Below are 21,432 nucleotides of genomic sequence, written 5' to 3' on the forward strand. Positions count from 1 at the left end.
TAGTCTTAAAGATAATTTTGCAGAAGATGCAATATGTTAATAAATGGTTGGGGAAGAAGAATCCAGAACATTACTGTAAATGAAACTGAGAATAAGACAAAGGGATGCAGGTTTAAACTCTGAAAAGCTGCATTTGGGGTTGATAGCAATATTTTTTTCAGTTACAATGCAAGGTGATGATGATTTTGGTGGTGAGGTGGGGGAAGCGGATTGCAGAAAAAGGCAGCGAGCTTCCATAAAATTCTGAGGATTTTCCTTTGGTAGCTGTTGTGAAAGAGTCCGAGTGTGATAGTTCTGTGCCAGGTTTAATCTGGTAAATGCAGTGAGTTTTGCTGTGGGAGGATCGACACCCAAACCCAGAAAGAAAGAAGACCAGTTTTCTCCAAACCCCATTGTCCCTCATACATTTTGAATTGGATGCGTAAACTCTCCAACCTGGTGTTTGACTTCCCAAAAACTCCTTCCAACGAAAGGACAGATAGAGAGAGAGTAGGTGTGGGCTTACAAGGTGGGAGTCTGTGCCCGCTTCCCTACAGAAATGGGAACTGAATCTCTTGGTGGGTGAACCTAAAAAGCTACTCAGTTTAAGTTTAGTTGATTGAAAGACTTCAGTTTAGTGAAGAGTCGGATTGATTGGTGAAGAGCCGACGTCCCGTTACTCGGCATCAGTCTTGCCCGTGTGATTGTTCCAAATTACAGCTAACCATCTTGCTTGCTGTTGGGATGTCTGTCAGCCTGCTAGTCCACTCTGCTTCTCACTCCTGGGCCATGCATTCTCTCGTATCTCCCCTCACAAAAGCCATTTTCATGGCACTTTTTCTGTTTGCCATCCTGCTTATCTTACCCAGTAGTTGGGATACCTATGTTAATTTCAGGGTGCGCCGCAACCCGTTTTACACATGTCCGTTACCCATTCGTGGGTCGTGACCCCCAGTTTGAAAAGCCTGGGCTAGGAGATTGGGCCAAAATTTGGCAGATGGAGTATAGTGTAGATAAGTGTGAGGTGATGCAGTTTGGCCGAAAAAATAGTCAGGCAAATTATTATCTGAATGGAAAGCACATTCAAAATGAGTCTGGGCAGACAGATCTGGGTGTCATTGTTCATGAATTGCAGAAAGTCGGTATGCAGGTACAGCATGTAATTAAAAAGACAAATGGAATGTTAGCATTTATTGCAAAAGGACTGGAGTATAAAAGTAGTGTTGTTGTAATTGTATAGTGTGATGGTGAGACCACATCAAGAGTATTGTGTTCAGTTTTGGCCTCCTTATTTGAGGAAGGATGTGGTGGCATTGGAGGCAGTTCAGAGGAGGTTCACCAGATTGTTCCCATGGGCAGCACGGTAGCATTGTGGATAGCACAATCGCTTCACAGCTCCAGGGTCCCAGGTTCGATTCCGGCTTGGGTCACTGTCTGTGCGGAGTCTGCACATCCTCCCCGTGTGTGCGTGGGTTTCCTCCGGGTGCTCCGGTTTCCTCCCACAGTCCAAAGATGTGCAGGTTAGGTGGATTGGCCATGATAAATTGCGCTTAGTGTTGGGTGGGGTTACTGGGTTATGGGGCTAGGGTGGAGGTGTTGACCTTGGGTAGGGTGCTCTTTCCAAGAGCCGGTGCAGACTCGATGGGCCGAATAGCCTCCTGCACTGTAAATTTTATGAAATTATCTATGAAAGGGTTAATATAAGAGGAGAGATTAAACAGTTTGGGCTTATAATCGCTGGAGTTTAGAAGTTTTTTTAAAATTTAGAGTACCCAATTATTTTTTTTTCCAATTAAGGGGCAATTTAGCGTGGCCAGTCCACCCAATGTGCACATCTTTGGATTGTGGGGGTGAAACCCATGCAGACATGGGGAGAATGTGCAAACTCTACACGGACAGTGATCACGGCCGGGATTCGAACCTCAGCGCCGCAGTCCTAGTGCTATCCACTGTGCCAGATGCTGCCCGAGGAGTTTAGAAGGATGTTAAGGAATCTGATTGAGGGTATAAAATACTAAAAGTGATTGATAAAATAAACGTAGACCAAATGTGCCCCCTTGTGGGGCAATCTGGAACGAGAGGTCACAGATGCAGGTCGAGGAGCGATATATTTAGATCTAAGATAAGGAGGAACTGTTTCACGCAGAGGGTGGCAAATTTGTGGAACTCACTGCTCCATAGTGCAGTGGAGTCTGAGTCATCAAATGGTTTCAAGAAGGAGATGGATATATTTCTGATTTTTTTTAAAACAGGTTAAAGGGTTTGGGCAACAGGTAGGGAGCTGTATTTGAGACCAGGAAGCGATCTGCCATGATCTGACTGAATGGCGGAGCAGGCTCGAAGGGCTGAATTGCCTATTTCTGCTCCTAATTCCAACGTTCTTATGTTCCTATCATAGTGAATGGCGGAGTAGGTTCGAAGGGCCAAATAGTTGCCTCCTGCTCCTATTTTCTATGTTTCTATATTACTTTCAAACTTAATGTAAAATTCTAACATGTTTTGGCCACTATTTCCTTGTGATGCCTTTACAATGAGATTATTACTTATTTATCTTGATTAATGAGGGGATCAGGGGTTATGGGGAGAAGGCAGTAGATGAGACAATATCAGCCATGACGAGGAGAGCGGCTATGTTTTTGAGGATGAGAGTGTGATACAGGCGGGTAGGCTGGAGGAGGTAGATCTTCTGAGGGAAGATGTATTAGCAATTTTGAAAAACGTGAGAGTCGACAAGTCCCCTGGGCCAGATGGGATATATCTTAGGATTCTTTGGGAGGCAAGGGATGAGATTGCAGAGCCTTTGGCTTTGATCTTTGGGTCCTCACTTTCCACGGGGATAGTGCCAGAGGACTGGAGAGTGGCGAATGTTGTTCCTCTGTTCAAGAAAGGGAATAGGAATGACCCTGGTAATTATAGGCCGGTTAGTCTTTCTTTGGTGGTCGGTAAGTTAATGGAAAGGGTCCTGAGGGATAGGATTAATGACCATTTGGAAAGATGCAGCTTAATCCGGGATAGTCAACACGGATTCGTGAAGGGTAAGTCTTGCCTCACAAATTTGATTGAATTCTTTGAGGAGGTGACTAAGTGTGTAGATGAAGGTAGAGCAGTTGATGTCGTATACATGGATTTCAGTAAGGCGTTTGATAAGGTTCCCCATGGTCGACGCATGAAGAAAGTAAGGAGGTATAGGATAGAGGGAAATTTGGCCAATTGGATAAGTAACTGGATATACGTAGAAGACAGAGGATGGTGGTGGATGGAAAATTTTCAGACTGGAGACCAGTTACCAGCGGTGTACCACAGGGATCAGTGCTGGGTCCTCTGCTATTTGTGATTTTTATAAATGACTTGGAGGTGGAGGAGGGGGCTGAAGGGTGGGTCAGTAAATTTGCTGATGACACCAAGATTAGTGGAGTAGTGGAAGAGGTGGAGGCCTGTTGTAGGCTGCAAAGAGACATTGACAGGATGCTGAGCTGCGCCAAAAAATGGCAGATGGAGTTTAACCCTGATAAGTGCGAGGTGATTCATTTTGGTAGGACAAATTTGAATGCGTATTACAGGGTCAACGGCAGGGTTCTGAGGGATGTGGAGAAACAGAGAGATCTTGAGGTTCATGTCCACCGATCTCTGAAGGTTGCCACTCAAGTGGATAGAGCCGTGCAGAAGGCCTATAGTGTGTTGCCGTTTATTAACAGGGGCTTCAGTTTGAGCCGTGGGGTTATGCTGCAACTGAACAGGACCCTGGTGAGACCACATTTGGAGTATTGTGTGCAGTTCTGGTCACCTCATTATAGGAAGGATGTGGAAGCATTGGAAAGTGTGCAAAGGAGATGTACCAGGATGCTGCCTGGATTGGAGGTAGGTCTTAGGATGAAAGGTTGAAGGAGTTAGGGCTTTTCTCATTGGAGCGAAGGAGGATGAGAGACGGCTTAATAGAGGTTGATAAGATGATGAGGGGGATAGATAGAGCGGAGACTATTTCCTCGGGTGGATATAGCTGTTACAAGGGGGCAGAACTATGTGGTTTAGGGTGGGAAATATAGGAGGGATGTCCGAGGTAGGTTCTTTACTCGGAGAGTGGCTAGGGTGTGGAATGGACTGCCTGCTGTGATAGTGGAGTCGAACACTTTAGGAACTTTCAAGCGGTTATTGAATCGGCACATGGAGCACACCAGAATGACAGGGAGTGGGATACGAAAGAAGAGTTCAACATCATGTCGAGCCTGGAATTCATTGAGGTGGGGATGTAAGGGTACAAAGCTGAGTCCTTTGCAGAACAGCACGCTCAGCCTCAGAGAGGGGAAGGTCAGAGGGTATGGTGAACACGCGGCAAGGGCTGGGATTGGGAGAAATGGGGTACGAGGGATTGGGACTGGTGGAGGGCCTAGGATGGGCAGCGGTGTTGATACTGGGAGAAATAGGGTACGAGGGATTGGGACTGGTGGAGGGCATGGGATGGGCTGTGGTGTTGATACTGGGAGAAATGGAGGATGAGGGATTGGGACTGGTGGAGGGTCTGGGATGGGCTGTGGTGTTGATGAGTTGTTGAAGTTTACATTTCTTACCATCTGTAAGAAACAGGAAAAGATTCTTGTTAAAACGTTGAATGATGTTTTGACAAAGAGTCATCGGACTCGAAACGTTAGCTCTTTTCTCTCCCTACAGATGCTGCCAGACTTGCTGAGATTTTCCAGCATTTTCCCTTTCGTTTCAGATTCCAGCATCCACAGTAATTTGCTTATCCAGGGAGTGGGATAGCTTGATCTTGGTTTTGGACAAAGCTCAGCACAACATCGAGGGCCGAAAGGCCTGTTCTGTGCTGTACTGATCTATGTTCTATGAATGGCGGAGCAGACTCGATGGCCGAGTGGCCTAATTCTGCTCCTATGTCTTATGGTCTTATGGCTTCTCGTCCCAGAATACTAAATGTAAAATAGCCGGATCCTGAGTTCTTCAACGTGCTGCTCCAGAATGTGCTGTTCCAGAAGCCTGTCTCATGTACACTCCAGGAAATCACAGCATTAGCGCTAATTAGGTTTACCCAGTCTATATGTAAATTGAAGCCACCCATTATTGCTGTGTTTCTCCTGTTACATGCAGCTCAAATTTACTGTGCCCAACATAACCACTACAGTTTGGGGACCTATAAACAACCCACACCATTGTTTGCTGTTTCCCAGCTCCAACCAAACTGATTCTACATCTTAATCCTTTCATCTAAGACCCTCTTTCACTAATATACTGACCTTGTCCCTTATTACCAGTGTTACACCACCTCCTTTTCCTTTTTGCCTATTGTTCCTAAATCACGAATGTCCTTGAACATTCAGTTGGCAGTCACGGTCACCGTGCAACTATGACTCCGTAATGGCAATTAAATCATACCCATTTACCTCGATTAGTGCCTTCACAAATCATCAACCTTATTGCGAATGCTGTGTGAATTCAGATTGCACGCCCTTAGCTCTGCCTTTTTTCACATTCTGCAATCTGATCCTACGTGATGCTTGCCTTTGCTTCATCTGCCTTTGCTTTCTACTTCCTCTGACCAGTTGTGCTTTCCTCCATTCTGAGCTCCCTCTCAGGTTCCTATCCCAGTGCCAATCTAGTTTAAACCCTCCCCAACAGCACAAGCAAATCTCCCTGTGAGGAGGTTTGTCCCAATCCTGCTATGGTGCAAACCATCCATCTTTTGCAGGTCCCATCTGTCCCAGAACCAATCCCAATGCCTCAGAAATCTGATATCCTCTCTCCTGCGCCAATTATCCAGCCATGGCCTATTCCTACTATCCCTATGTTTACTAGCTTTGGGAGCAGGAGTATTCCTGAGATTATAGGGCCTGCTTTTGAATTTATTTCCTAACTCCCTAAAATCTCCCTTTGGGTCCTCCTGTCTCCTCCTACCTATGTCGTTGATAATAAAAACAGAAAATACTGGACAATCCCAGCAGGTCTAACAGCGGCTGTGGAGAGAGAAGGGAGCTAACGTTTCAAGCCTGGATGACTCTTTGCCAAAGCTCTGTCAAAGCTTTGGGAATAATGTGGACTGTGGCCTCCAGCTATTTACCCTCCCGCAGAAGAATGTCCTGCAGTTGCTATGTGACATCCTTTTTTTTAAAATAAAAATTCCAATTAAGGGGCAATTTAGTATCTGCAACACTGCCTCCCACTGGCACGGGGCCCCGGGAGGAGCTTGAGGAGATCCCGCCTGTCGATCCCGGTGGCGGGATCAAGGCAGCCCCTGATGAGTGGGTTGGTGGGCCCGTGTTGCCCGCCGCACTCAGTGTGGTGGAGGATTCGGGCTGGGAGGGCGACTGTCAGGCTGTCAGCCGTCCAGTGTCGGGAGCGCAGGGTGCACGAGACGCTCTGTAGCGGGGTGCGGGTCTCACTCATGCCTGACACTATGTTCCCCAGATTCTCCTCAGATGCGCAAATTCCACATGGACAGTGGCCTGGGGCTGGGTTCAAACCTGGATCCTCGGTGCTGTGAGGCAGCAGTGCTAACCAGTGTGCCACCCCGCTATGTGAGATCCTTGGCCACAGTGAGGCAACAAACCATCCTGGAGTCATGTCTATGGCCACAGAAATGCCTGTCTGTTCCCTTAACTAGCAAATCTCCCATCACTATTGCTCTTCCACTCTTCTGTCTCCAGTCCTGTGCAGCTGAGCCAGTCCTGGTGTCACAAACTTGGCTCTTACTGCACTCTCCTGAGGAACCATCGCCTCACAAGGATCCAAAATGGAAAACCGATTGGAAGCAAGATTGGCTGTGGAGTCTCTCTCCTGCACTCTGTGCCTGGTTCTCTTGGATGGCCCAGCAATCACCATTCCACCTCCAACTGCCTGCTCCTAACCTGTGGTGTGGCCACCCCTTTCGCTTTAAATAAATCAATTTCAATGTGTTCTCTTCGTTCCTTTGGTGATTGTAAATTAACTGACCCACTGACCGATCAGTTTTTCCCCGTTTACCTTTAAACCCTTCATAATTAGAACACCATATCCAATCCCTTAACTCGTTCCATTGAAGAGATGCACAGATCTGAGTCTCTTTATCTAAAGCACTTGAGCATAGACAGCGTACTAATTAACCACTCATAGTGCAGTACATAATAGGGTGGATATATGCTTGTGACATTGCAGCCCCTTAAAATAAACCCTTGGCTTATTAAAATAGGGGCTTTGCACATGTACTGGAATCCTCCAGGGAAATTGGTCCCTGGCGGCATTTGTATTTGCTCAAACTTATTCCCCCCCCCACCCTCCCCATCCAACCCTCCCCACAAAAGCATGGAGTAAATACTTAATACTTGGGAAGCAGTTTGATGTACTGATTTTTCATGGGATACTCGCTTCCATGAAGGCATGTTTTCTGGAAAGTCTTTTGGCTGAGTTTGGAAATGGGTTGCCGGAGCACTGACGGTTGGCTGCAGCCCTACTCTGTTACTTTTATTAGCTGAAGGATAACTGGGAAAGATGGGAATGCTGGAATTACTGTTGAGGTTGTCACAGCAACAACAAGCATGGATGCACAGATTGTTGCACGCTCAAATAAAGTCTGCCTTTTGCAATGGGGAACTATACAGCAGTGTATGATGAGGCTGCATTTTATCAGGCAGGCAGGACCTGTTGCAGCAGGAACTGGAGTCAAACACCTGGGCACGCACAATGCTGTGGCAATGAAGGCTAGTGACCCGCAATTTCTATGCAACGGCTCATGTCAGCCTGCAACATGTGACATCAGCAACAACATTCAGTTGGCTTTCATGATGACCATAATGCAGATGATGGACGCCTTGTTTGCCCAAAGAGAACAATGCATTACTTTCTCAATGTGGGTTGCTATACCAGAGGAGAGATTTGCCATTGACATGAACGTTATTGAAACCTAGAATGATAAGAGACATTATTTCAATACGTTATCATCTCTCTCTGTTAATTATGTTTGTGTTAAATATTTACGCCATTTTAGATTCTACCATTTTGCTGAACTTTCTGAATGTAAACCAGGTAAATCCAAAAATGCATTCTATTTATTATATCAGTAGACCAATTAGTCCAGTAAACCTGAATTTTTGGTCTCCATCTTTTTCTTCTAACACTGTCACAGCTTTCTTTCGACGCTGTCACTGTCTGAATTGAGCTTCAACACTAGGGATATCCTCGCAACCAAAGGGTGAATGTGTTGATCAGGGGAAGACTTCTGAGCACGGTCTCCCCTGGCAGGGGTCCAGGGCTCCTGATGTCGCTGGGGGTGCGTGTGCAGAGCGAGATTCTCCAGTACAACTGGCTCGCTGGAAGGCTCTCGAGAGAAGGTCGGATACGCAAGGGTGGGGGAGGCTTTGAGAGTCTTGGGACGGAAGCTTGAACTGACTGTCGGTCTCCCTCCTTCTCAATTCCTTACAGATATAATATTATGGCTGTTGTAGATCCTGCGGAGCTGCCCTTGTGGTGCTGGTGGCAGGCCAGGCGGCCAAACGGCGGAGAGGCAGCAGCGTCAATGCAGGCTGGAGATGGCACCCGATTTGTAGGGAGCAGCCGTACACCCGTACACAAGATCTGGCCGCCCATCAGGCCGTGGAGGAACACAGAGAGGGACGTCAGTGATGGCCCATGATGTACAGTCGTCATTGGTCTTCTGAGGAGATGACAGACAGCATGTGCCGCAGAAAGTGACAGTGCAGCGGTGCTATGCTCTCCTGGACTTGGCAACTTGCAAAGGAGGAGGACAACACCCGCTCCCGGTGGCCGTGAAGTTCACCGCAGCCCTAAACCTCTATGCCACTGGTTCATTCCAAGGCTCAAGCGGGAACTTGTGCGATATTTCCCAAGCTACAGCTCACAAGTGCATCTGTAAGGTTATGAATGTCCTGTATGCCCAAGCAGTTGACAATATCATCTTCGAGCTCGACCGAGATGCCCAGGCTGCAGGATTCTCCACCATCGTTGGGATTCCCAGGTCCAGGGGGTTAATTTATGGCACACATGTCACCTTACATACACCTGGGCATCAAGGAGTTCCCTTCATTAACAGGAAGTGGTACTACTCCCTGAACATTCAACTCATTTGCAACCACCGCCACCAGACCATGCATGTGTGTACACGCTTCCCAGGGAACATGCATGACAGCTACAACCTGGGACACTCTGAGAACCGTAGCGTCTTCGAGGATCATCCCAGGATGACGGGTTGATCTAAGGGGATAAGGGATACCCCCTGAAGTTCTGGCTGATGATGCCAGTGCAGAGGCCGGAGACTGAGGCAGAGACGTCATACAATGAGGCCCTCCCTGCCACCTGTGTTGGCATTGAGTGGTGCATCGGACTGCTCAAAATGCTGTTCCAATGCCAGGATCGCTCTGCTGGTGCCCTGCAGTACATCCCCCCCCCCCCCCCACTCCAGAGGGTTTCCCATTTTCTGGTAGTCTGCTGTGCCCTCCACAGCCTGGCACAGCTGCAGGGTGACATGTTGGAGCAGGAGGAGGGACATGCAGCCTTGATTGAGGAGAAGGCGGATCATGATGGAATAGTGGATGAGCCGAAAGGAGGAGCTGGAGGACAGACAGCGGCAGGGATCCGACATCCACGGAGGACCAAAGAGACCCTTGTCCTCACCCGATTCTCTTAGGACGAGGCTTTGTCCGTCAGCTCACCCATCCCCCCCCATTCTCCTCCTCACATTCACCCCCCCCCCCCCCAATCCTACCCAATGATCTGTTCCGCCCCCCCCATTGTAACATCCCCCCAGGGTGATGGGCCTGTGTTGGCACTATCCGCAAGCTAATACATAATATGAGGTAAGCTATGGTGCTTCTCGGTTTGTGCCAAAGTCTGACTCCTGTCTTTCTGCTGACCACTGAACGGGGTTTGCATCGTGCCATTTGATCTTGGACCACTGTGCCCAGGGGTTGGGAGAGCAGAGGCCAACAGTGTGTGGAAGTGAAGGCAAGCCTGCTGTGAAGAATAACGTGACCGAGACTTCACATGTACAACACTGGACATTGCCATTTCACCTAGCTACAGACAGTGACCCCCTCGGCGCTCCTCACTCATCTTAATCTCATGGTGCACATCAGAGGTGGAGGCACCCTGCTGTTTTCCTGCCCTGTGGCCTTTGAGGTTCTCGGCGGATATTCTCTGTAGAACGTGGCGGAGGATCCGGCCGACTTACCGGTGTCAGTGGCTTCGCCATGCCACCCTGTTCTTCTTCTGCCCATGAGAATGCGCCGGTGTCAGGAGGTGGGGGGGATTTGACGAACTGGAGACAGCCTTCATCTACTTGGTGGCTGGCCCTGGGTTGACTTCCAGTGCTTCCTCCTCCCTGGCAGTGCTTGTAGGGCCCAAAAGATCTCCATGAGACAGAGGATCAGCTGGCATGAGCTCCAGAGGCCTCTGCGTCACCTGGCTCTGCCAGCCCTAGCAACTCCGTTGTCTGAATCATGGTCTTGACACTCTCAGCGATGCTCCTCAATGACTGGACCACACTCTGCAGTGCCCTGACAATGTCCACCTGCATCTGGGATGCTTCCCTCTGCGACTGGGACATACTCTGCAGTGCCTCGGCATTGTCCACCTGTGTATCAGACATATCCCTCAGCGACTGGGACACGATGTTGAGGCTCTCAGCCATGGTCGTCACAGACTGAGCTGTGCCTCGGGCACCACCACGCAAGATGCGGTTGTCTTGCTCCACCGTAGCAGTGTTGGCCTCCGTGCCACACATTGTCGGCATCATCTCCTGCATCCGTATCCTTTGGGACTCCTTCAAATGGCTATGCACTTTCTGGAATGTCGCTAACATCCCCTCCTGAATCTCATTGCTGTGTCCTAGCATCTGCATCAGTTCTGGGATAACTTTGTCCAGAGGCTAGGCATCTGACTGGGACTCAGCTGGGTCCTGGGATCTCGCAGACCTGCAATTGCTGAGTCCCTTTGATCTGCCTGCCTCCACCTGATGTGCATTAGCAACTGTGTGGTGCTCAACAGATTATGCCCAAGAAGTCGGTCCACTAATGTTGCCCACCGAAGTGTGTGTCTCTGCACTGGTAGAAGGTGGGGGTGATGTCTGTGACGCATTTATGGTGGTCTCCTCTGTGCTCTCCTCCAAGGTGGTATCTTGGGCGGCCCGGTTGGCGGGGGCGGGGCGATAGGGGAAAGACTCGCGATGGCCTGGCACCATCAGGTGGAGATCCTGTGAGAGAATGGACATGGGCGGCACGGTAGCACAATGGTTAGTAGTGTTGCTTCACAACATCATAGAATCATAGAATTTACTGTGCAGGAGGCCATTTGGCACATCGAGTCCTCACAGGCCCCCGGAAGGAGCACCCCACCGGCACGGTAGCACAGTGGTTAGCACTTACCTTAACACTGCAATGAAGTTACTGTGAAAATCCCCCAGTTGCCACACTACGGCGCCTGGGCTTCACAGCGCCAGGGACCCAGGTTCTAATATGGCTTGGGTCACTGTCTGTGTGGAGTCTGCATGTTCTCCCCGTGTCTGCGTGGGTTCCCTCTGGGTGCTCCGGTTTCCTCCCACAGTCTAAAGATGTGCAGGTTGGGTGCGGATTGGCCATTCTAAAATTGCCCTTGGTGTCCAAAAAGGTTAGGTGGGATTACTGGGTTACGGGATTAGGGTGGAGGTGTGGCCTTAGGTAGGGCATTCTTTCCAACAGCATCCAGACTCGATGGGCCGAATGGCCTCCTTCTGCACTGTAGATTCTATGATTCTAACAAATGAGGGAAAGTTGGACAGATGAAAGAAACTAGATGATGTGCTGTATGGATATAATGAATATTGGTTCACGGTCACTGTTGTAATTCAGGAAATCTGTTGTATTGTAACTAATTTGAACACCGCAAGCTCTCTCAAATAGCAATGTAACAATGATCAAATAATCTTGTTTAAAAATCGATGCTGTCTGAATTATGGGTGCAGCGACCGCACCCCATTCTTTGAAACAGCAGAGAGTAGGTATAAATGGGGAGAGAACAGAGTTTCAAGTCTGGGTTACTCATCGTGTACGGCCTGTTTGGATCCAACACATGAAATTTTTATTGTCCAATTTTGTCTCAGTTGTAGAAATTTTAGACATTCTTTTGAAACTCTCTATTTATGATTAAAATTGATCTAAATTGGAAGTTCTGGTGCATGCTCATTTTATAACGTGCACATCCTCGTCTGTCATTTTTATTTTCCCTTCCTCCTCGACCGAACAATGAGGCAGGGTAAGAACTCTGCAGGAACCATTCCTTTGTATGGTGTCTGCAATTCAATCTGTATTGGGGCGGGTGGGGGAATTGTGTCACTTCATCTCGGGAAATGTTTCTGTTGCAGAACAATATTGTTTATATTCTGGGATCAGTTCATATCAATGTCACGCAAACGGTGTCCTTCATATGATAGAAGAGCAAGCATTGGGCTGTTTCTGTAGGGATCTTCTACCTTTAGCAGTGTCCACAAACGTGGATTCAGGAAAAGTTTCTACTTTAAAGACATTATGGCATATGGAAAAGATTATTACTTTACAGTCTTTACCAACAGTTTTTCTCAGCTGTTCATGCTTCTGACATCCCAGCATCACAGATGCTGGCCTTTAACCAATTTGATTCATTCCACATGACATCAAAAAACGACTGAAGGCACTCGATGCAGCAAAAGCTATGGACACAACACTATCCCAGTTGTAGTACTGAAGTCCTGTGCACCAGAGCTAGCAGCTTGCCTAGTCAAACTCTTCCAGTACACCTGGAGCACTGACATCCACGCAACAATGTGGAAAATTGCCCAGGTGTCAAATCCACCAGAAGTTGAAAAAATGCAATCCAGCCAATTACTTCCCATCAGTCTACACTCAATCATCAACAAAGTGCCATCGACAATGTTATAAAGTGGCACTTACACTGCAATAACCTCACTGAGGCTCATTTTGGGTACTAGGTGTAAGGGCCCTCTCTATTGATTCCTTTAGTTCCCGTTTCTTTTATTTTTGGTCTGTGGATCGTTAATGGAGACATATCTTTAAGTTGAGCAGAAACAGTAAGGAACTGTCGAAATAGTACACTATTATAAAGTTTTGTATTTTGGGCAGAAGAACCCAGACTTTATGGCACCCCTGAGATTGGAGGGGTTTGTTTCATTTGTTGGCCGGTGGCCAATGGATTGGGCAGGGCCAGTATTCTGCCTGTCAACAGAACGTTATTGGTTCCTGTATAGTGGAGTTTTCTGGAGAGATGCATGAGAAAAACCACCGGCCTCACTCGCACTCTCACTCTCTCCTCTCGCTCCCTCTCTCTCTCTCTCTCTCTCTCTCGCTCTGTTTTCTCTCGCTCTCTCATGCTCTCTTCTTTTCTCTCGCTTCCTCTCTCCCCTTTGTGGGTGGTTGAAGTGGAGATGATCCATGATTTCAAGAGGAAAATGGGTGGGCAGTTGAGAAAAATAAACTTGCAGTGCTATAGGGATGGAGTGGTGAACTTACTGGATTGTTCTACAGAGCGCAGTAATGGACTTGGTAGCCAAATGGCCTTATTTTGTGCTGTTAAACTATCCCTCCTCACCTGACTTGACCAGCCTGCATCCTTTAACACGGTTGATAACACCCATTCTCCTCTAGTGACTCCCCATCAATGTCCAGTTGGCGGGACTGAACTCGCCTGTTTCCATTCTTAATCATAAGCAGTGAATTGCCTGCAAAGGTTTCTCTCCCTGCTCAAGTACAGTTGCTACTGCTGTCCTCAAAAAATCTATCCTTGGCCCACCTCTAATTTTCACCTGCATGCTGCCCCACCCTAATGACATCTGAAAGCCCAGTTTGTTTTCATATTTATGCTGATAGCACCAGCTCTACCTCATCACCTCTCTTGACCTCTCCACCATCTCTGAATTGTCAGACTGCTCACTTGTACTGGATGTACTTGCCTGTACTGGTTCCAGTACTGGACGAACATTGTCTTTGGTCCTCAAACTCCATTCCTTAGCCATCAACTCCACCCCACTCCTTGGTGACTGTCTGAGGCTCAGCCAGACGGTACGCAACCTTGGTGTCATATTTGACTCCAGGATAAGCTTCTGAAAGCCCATTTGAGCCGCCTCTAAGCCCCACCTAATTGTACCTCTGTGCCTCAGCCCATCTTCTGAAACATCAATGCCTTGATTTTAACATTCTCATCTTGTTTTCAAATCTATTCATGGTGTCACCCCTCCCTATATTTGTAATCTTCACAACCCTCCAGTCCTTCAACCTCCCGAGATATCTCCACTCCTCTAATTCTGGCTTTTTGAATATCCATGATTTTAATTGCTCCATTATGGGTGGCCATTCTTTTTGCTGCCAAGGTCCTAAGGTCTGAAATTCCCCCTTCTAAACTGTTGCACTTCTCTAACTGTCTTTCCTCCTCTTAAGACACATTTTAAAATCTATCTCCTTGACCAGTCTTAATAGGTAGTTTGGTGTCACAATTTGCTTTCTGATACTCCTGTGAAATGAGTTGCACGGTGTTATTACGTTAAAGCTGGCTATATGAACGTAACTTCTTGTTGCAATATGTTGTGAGACCTCTATACAGCGGGGAGCACCAATTTAGATTGGCTATGAAGAAAGGTGTGTATTCAGATAGAATTGCTCTGTTCTCCTTTGATCCCACACTGGTAATTTCTCAATTTCGTAGGGCAATATGTTGCAAGGAAATGAACGGAGTAAAAATTCTTGCATGGTGGCGTTTGTTTTTCACTTCCTTAGCTTATCTTCTTTGTCATAAGTTACCATGTTGTCTCCCTCTTTCCTTAGTGATATTTGGTTATTGAATTGGGCTCCCAGGATTGCAGTTTTATGATTAAATGTAGCTGCCATGTTGGGTTTTCTGTTGGCTTGTATCTTTGGAATATATTGTTGAGGAAATGTACCAAACATTGTGTACATGTTATTTAGCACTATCAACCAATAGATTAGTACAACTGGATCCCCAAGGACTCTCGAGGTGAGCAGGTATAAATGGGTACGGTTGCCAGTACATCGTGTCTGTGTTATGGATACCATTGTGACATGTGCATGCGTGTGTATTATATATAAACCTTATGGCTATTGATGAAAACCTCCAAACTGGATAGTTTTACTTTGGTATATATTTTTCTTCATTATTTTTCTTAGCTTGCACATGAGGAGAATGACCAGATTTTTAAAAAATATGTACATTAAGACATCTCAACATGACTGGTCATCCTTTTTGTTTGCTTATTTTGGGAAGGGGGAAGAGTGGCAGTGCAGTTTTATGTTTTGCCCCTTGGTTCCTCATCTACCATGGACAAATGCAGCCAGTCGGACGGTTGCCATCATCAGTTCTTGCTAATGTGTCTTTCTGAAGTGGCACCTTAAGCTGTATGCTGAATAAAACATTAACCTCCTCACCCAGCCCTTGTCCTGACTCAATTCGAGCTTCACAGTTTTATTGACAGAAAATGGTTGCCAACCCACTTTTATCGCAAGGCGAAAGATTGACTATTATTGTGTCCAGATTAGATGAGAGAGTAATGTTACCCCTGCTTGATTGAATTGTAATTGGTCAAAGTTATGTACAGGTGCATTTCGTAATATTTTCAGTAAATTAAATTTTTTTTCCCTTTGCCTTTTATTGACGTACGTTTAAATGCCCATTAGGGCTTCCTTTTTTCCTGTGGAAATTGCAGCATGTTAATTTTCACACAAATTACAGCAATAGCAGGTATCTCTATTTGATATATTGTAACAGGAGCAATCAAAGATAATTGAGTGCCTTTCAGATGGAAACTGGTGCATTCACTTCAATTCAAAGCGAGTCCATTTATCGCCTAATCGGTCTTTAAACAGTAAATTTCTGGAACAAAAATTCTTGTCATAATTTTGCTTAAGTGTATTTGGAAATCACAGTCCTTTGAGCAAGGATAATTGAAATCAAATCCCTTTCAATGGAGATGACATTTCTACATTTTCCCAGTTGAAATTAATTTCAAAAATTGAGCATGAATATCGTCAAATGGCAGGCAATTATAGCTTTCAATGGGAAGAAATTATGCGCACAAAAAGTGGAGACATCAAATACTGCATCAGCTAAATGTCTTTGTTTCCAACTGTGTTTGCCTTGTAAAGATTTACATATTTTCTGCAGATATTGACTCATCACGCAACCCTGAGATGCAGATAGCCTCCCTTCTTTATTTGAGCCCATTAACAGTAACTAAAATAAGAACATTTTTAGCTTCATGAGAACTGATTATTTTTTTTTAAAAACTGCAGCTGCAAAAAGTGGTTCGCTTTATTCAGGGTATTCACCCAAAATGGGATTTAAGGACATGGTGAAAATGACTGTATCTATTGTAAATACATAGGTCTTGAAAGTAATTTTGATGTAATCATACTGCCTTTTAGAACTAGATCGCCAATTATTTCAATAACCAAAAAAAAAAAATGGTGTTACTGAAATATATTTCATATGTGCAATTGACTGGCCAGGGGAGGGCAACAGGTCATTTCCTTTATTAAGGTCTTGCGCAAATGTTATGAAGAGGAGAGTCTCTTAAGAAACAATTTCACAGCTGGTTTGCTCCTTACTCACTCAGGCCTAAAAATGTGCTGAATTCCTGGTGAAAAGAGAAATAGATGTCACTCCCAAACAAAGACAGGTGCTAACTGCAGGAGATGGAGAGAGGTGAAAATGGTATCCAGCTTTAATAGCAAAAGCAAATGTTAGCTAATGGCCCGTTCTCAGGAACTCGTTAAGTCATCTCTAAGCAACCAAAAGATAATTGACACCGTTTATTTCTGCTGGTATGTTTTCCTCAAAGTGGTTTGCTTTATTTGATTGAATTTAGATCCTCTTCAGGGTAAAAGGTTGGTCCTCCAATTTTTCTTTTTTTCAAAAAAAAACAGTTAAACGGAGAAAAATGAATCATAGGATCCCATCTATAATTGTCCAAACTGACTAAATGATATATATAGATCCAGACAGGTTAATTAATTAGCCATGGAAAATATACAATAGACTTGAGTAGAGTCTTTCTGTCATGGGAAATAAATACAAATGTGAGAATTGTTTGTGCTACTGTATAAATGTTTTAATTGGCCTGACCTGTTTGCTTTTTGACAAATTAATTTGCCACCAACTGGCGAAATAGAACTGGGTGCTTTCATTTATTCTCGTGGAAGTATTTGTTTGGGAGTGGGAGTTGAGCTCGAAATGCTTCATGGGAGCCGAGAATGGCACAGCAAAGTTGCTGGCATCGTTACAATAGTCCAGTCTATGGGTTTGCTTTTAGATAGTGACTGCAGATTTCAACAGCAAAAGATTTGACACCATTCAGGTTTAGAAAGGCATGGCAACATGTACAAATTGCAAATGGCTTTCTTGACAGGGAAAGGCATGCGTTGAGTTTTCAGTATTGCTAACCCTGCAAACAGAACAAATTAAAAATTATTTTTTTTTAAATGCTTCTTAACCTAGACATTATTTTACATTATAGGACACTGGATAGGTGTTGGCTAATTTATTTCTTATTAGGGGCATTGAAAGTAGCTGCCATTTCTGCTGTAGCTGTCAATATAGATTGTCAATGGCTGCTACAGCTGGCTGGCAAGAGTAGTTGTATATCCATTACCAGCTACAAAGCACTTTGCATTTCTGAATTGACAAGCAGTCATATTGACCTAGCGCTTATTATGGGTCAACAGCTGCGTTAACCAACGGAAGGACTGAGGGGCAATTAAAATGAATTGGCAAAAATATATCTTCCTAATTTACTCAAATTTGTTATTTATGCTAACATTGTATGGCTTCTATGGTGACACTAAACAGAATGGACCCAATAATGGCAATTAACATAAAAATATAATGGCTAATCAAATTGACAGCAACTGTTTCTCATCATCTCGACACACAATGCATTATCAAAACAAACTATTATGAAGGAGGCAATTTCACTGTTCTATTCAACCAGCTGCATGTGTGCAGTCAGGGAGATGTGTACCGTCAATTACTGCTGAATCTAAAACTAAACAAATAACTGAATCACTATCCTTGGGTTTTTAGATGAATAAGTAATCACATTTTTGACAAATAGTACAGATTATCATATTTGTCAGATGATGTGAAAAGAGCAGTTTGCTGAGAACACATTCCTTTTAGTCGCAGAACCCAATCTAAACCTAGTTGTGTGGTTAAATATTAGTTAAAAAAGTATGATGGCAGTGCTAATGGAAGCATAGGAAAGTAAATTGGAAGTGGATATTTCATACCATCCAGTTATAAGTAATGCCGTTATATTGTAAAAGGGTTTTTTAAAAGGTGTACTTGGAATTCAGACTAACAATGGCCATATTAATGTATCATTTTCTCTCTCTTTTCCCCCTTCCCCCTCCAGTATCCTGATAAGGCCTTATACACCCAGCTATGTTATTACCGCTACATATTTGACTGGGATTATGCATTGGAAAAGGTTCTTTCGGAACAGGATAAAGGTAAGAGCAGCATAAAAAATCCTAATGGGTTCAATGTCCATTGTTTAATGATGATATTCATGGAAAGGAAATGTACAGATACTGGGCTTGGCAATAGGCTTTATTCATGAAAGGAATTGGTTGAACATGAGTTTGTGAGTGCTATGGCCTGACACAAGAAATTTGTTCAGTTTTGATGCGACTTCCCCAATCTACTTACGCAGCTTTTATCTTCCCAATCTTATTGTGTCTTGACATTTTCTTTAATTGATACCAGGAGCTTCATTCAGTATGTGTGCGCCAGCACACCACGAGGACATATCTATTACATACTGTTCTGGAATAAAGACTAGAAACGCTGGAAGTATGCAGAAAATTAGCCAGCATTTTATTGAGAAAGGCATACTAACATTTTCGGTGGGGTTTATCCCAATTGGTTTTGACACAGGAATGTACTATCTAAAATGTTTCTAGTTCAAGTCACTTTGGTAAACAAATTATTTATTTATTTCAAGAAGAAAAGATGCATTGTTGTGGTAACGTCACTGGAATACACAAGGAGTAGACTATTCCACCCCTCAGCCTGTTATGGTTGATCTTTACCCCAGCACTTAGCTGTCTTTTGTCCATTTCCCTTGATACTTTACCTATCAAAAGTCTATCTATACAAGTTTCAATTGAAACTGAATTCATAATGCTTTAGGGAGCAAGGCACAGATTTTCACTGACCTTTGTGCTGAAGCAGTGCCGCCAAATTTCAGTTTTAAATGTCCTAACTCTAATTTTAAGATGGTGCACCTTTGTTCTGGATTCCTCCACAAGAGAAAATAGTTTTGCCGTATCTACCTACCTGCTTTGTTTGGCCCTTGTTCCACACTTTAATCACAATTTGTTGATGTACCATTTGTCAATGTACTCTGTCGATTATTCTTTTGTCTACAATGTACATGCTGTGTATGTTCCCTTGGCCGCAGAAAAATACTTTTCACTGTACTTCGGTACATGTTTAGAATTTAGAACAGTACAGCACAGAACAGGCCCTTCAGCCCTCGATGTTGTGCCGAGCAATGATCACCCTACTCAAACACACGTATCCACCCTATACCCGTAACCCAACAACCCCCCCTTAACCTTACTTTTTAGGACACTACGGGCAATTTAGCATGGCCAATCCACCTAACCCCGCACATCTTTGGACTGTGGGAGGAAACCGGAGCACCAGGAGGAAACCCACGCACACACGGGGAGGACGTGCAGACTCCACACAGACAGTGACCCAGCCGGGAATCGAACCTGGGACCCTGGAGCTGTGAAGCATTGATGCTAACCACTATGCTACCATGCTGCCCAAATGTGACAATAAATATCAATCAATCCATCAAGATTTAAATTAATTTAAAAACTCCTATTAGATTACCCTTCAACCTTTAAAACTCAAGGGAATGCAAACCAGGTTCATACAACTTGTCTACATGACCTGACCCTGTAAGCTATATACAAAGTTTTGAATTTAATTTCTGTACTCCCGTGTTTCATAACAGATTAACTGATGTGCAACATATTTAAAATGCCAAAAGGAAGTTTAGTAATTGTTGAATATATTGCTTACTCCTATCCACTTTGGTTATTCAGTATTCACTTAAGTTAACTATTCCTTCTAGTTTCAGCTACTAAAGACTTCAGTTAAAGCACCTATCCAAACATTTTTTGAAAGCTGTTGCATTTAAGTTAAAAGAAAACTTTCCATCAAGGTCATAATTTAAGATTATTAGGTGAACCTGAAGTTGATCATTAAGTGCTGAGACAATAGACTGGCTACGTTTGTATGTTCCATTTGAAATGAAATGAAAATCGCTTATTGTCACGAGTGTCAATGAAGTTACTGTGAAAAGCCCCTAGTCGCCACATTCCGGCGCCTGTTCGGGGAAGCTGTTTACAGGTTATTGAAATTATGTTTCTTGAAAGTACTAGTTTTCCTCATTGACCAATATCATATATTAATTGTATACTTGTTGGAGTTTAATAAGTAACGATAAATTTAATTGCAGACCAAGGATACCCAATTTGATAATCTGAGGTTAATCTGATTTCTTTTGGGTTACAGTCATTGCAACTTTAAAACAAAAACTCATAAAATAATTACATTAGTATAATAACTGTAGTAATTGCAAGTCAAAAGGAAAGAGAGTCTTACATTCACTTCTTTTTTTCAGTCATACCCATTATCACTTTAGTATAAAAGGTTACTTGAGCTTAATTGAGAATGCACTAGACAAGTTAATGTAACAAATTAATGTTTAACGGGAAGAAATGCAATTTTAACCCTTGCCTTACTGAATAAACAGGAACTTGTATAATTAGCATGATTAATGCTGTAACTGGAAGCTCGGGGATAAAACAGTTGTGAAAATGTTGCTTAAATGTTCATAAGTCCCATGGCCATAAGGTCACGGGAATAACTAGAAAACATTGGAGAATGTTATAACCGAATGGGACCCAATTGGCTATCTGTGTCACAATTCTGAGGAAAGGTCTTCATTTTGTGCACCGGAAGAGGAAATTCTTCAGACCTGAAATGTTGGGATTTTGAGGTGTATTCGTTCTGCTCTTTTAATTTCACAAAACTAGCATTTGGCTGCTTCTTTCTTGAATCTATCTTTAGTGTAAATTTACAGAGCACTATGCCCCTGAAAACCTTTGTAAAATTGCTTTGTTTTTACCCCTAAGATGGAACTCCGTTTTCTACACCATTCCTACTTACTTGATAAATGTCCATGGCAAATTCAATCACTTACCCATGGACAGTGGGGAGCTTTTCCATATTGGGCACGTCATTGTCCGATAAGTCTTGAAATTTGTTCAGTTAGATAATTCATGCTTTTAAATTTGAAATTATTGAGAATTTGTCAGCATCTTATTGTAAAATAAACGAAACATTAGACGAACTGTCACAAGTATAGTTGGGAATACGGGACTTCTTAAAGAACTTTGT

The 21,432-nt window shown here is 44.3% G+C and overlaps 1 protein-coding gene across 1 annotated transcript in view; it reads left to right on the forward strand.

The window, feature by feature from the left end:
* The window catches only part of pola1 (polymerase (DNA directed), alpha 1), a 373,540-nt gene that overhangs the window by 275,529 nt on the left and 76,579 nt on the right, over nucleotides 1-21,432 (forward strand). Inside the window, exon 36 of the mRNA XM_038802241.1 lies at nucleotides 18,365-18,461. Within this exon, the coding sequence (XP_038658169.1) occupies nucleotides 18,365-18,461 (97 nt within the window). The remainder of the gene's footprint in view (nucleotides 1-18,364; nucleotides 18,462-21,432) is intronic.

Source organism: Scyliorhinus canicula, chromosome 7 (assembly GCF_902713615.1).
Source record: "Scyliorhinus canicula chromosome 7, sScyCan1.1, whole genome shotgun sequence".
Lineage (NCBI taxonomy): Eukaryota > Metazoa > Chordata > Chondrichthyes > Carcharhiniformes > Scyliorhinidae > Scyliorhinus > Scyliorhinus canicula.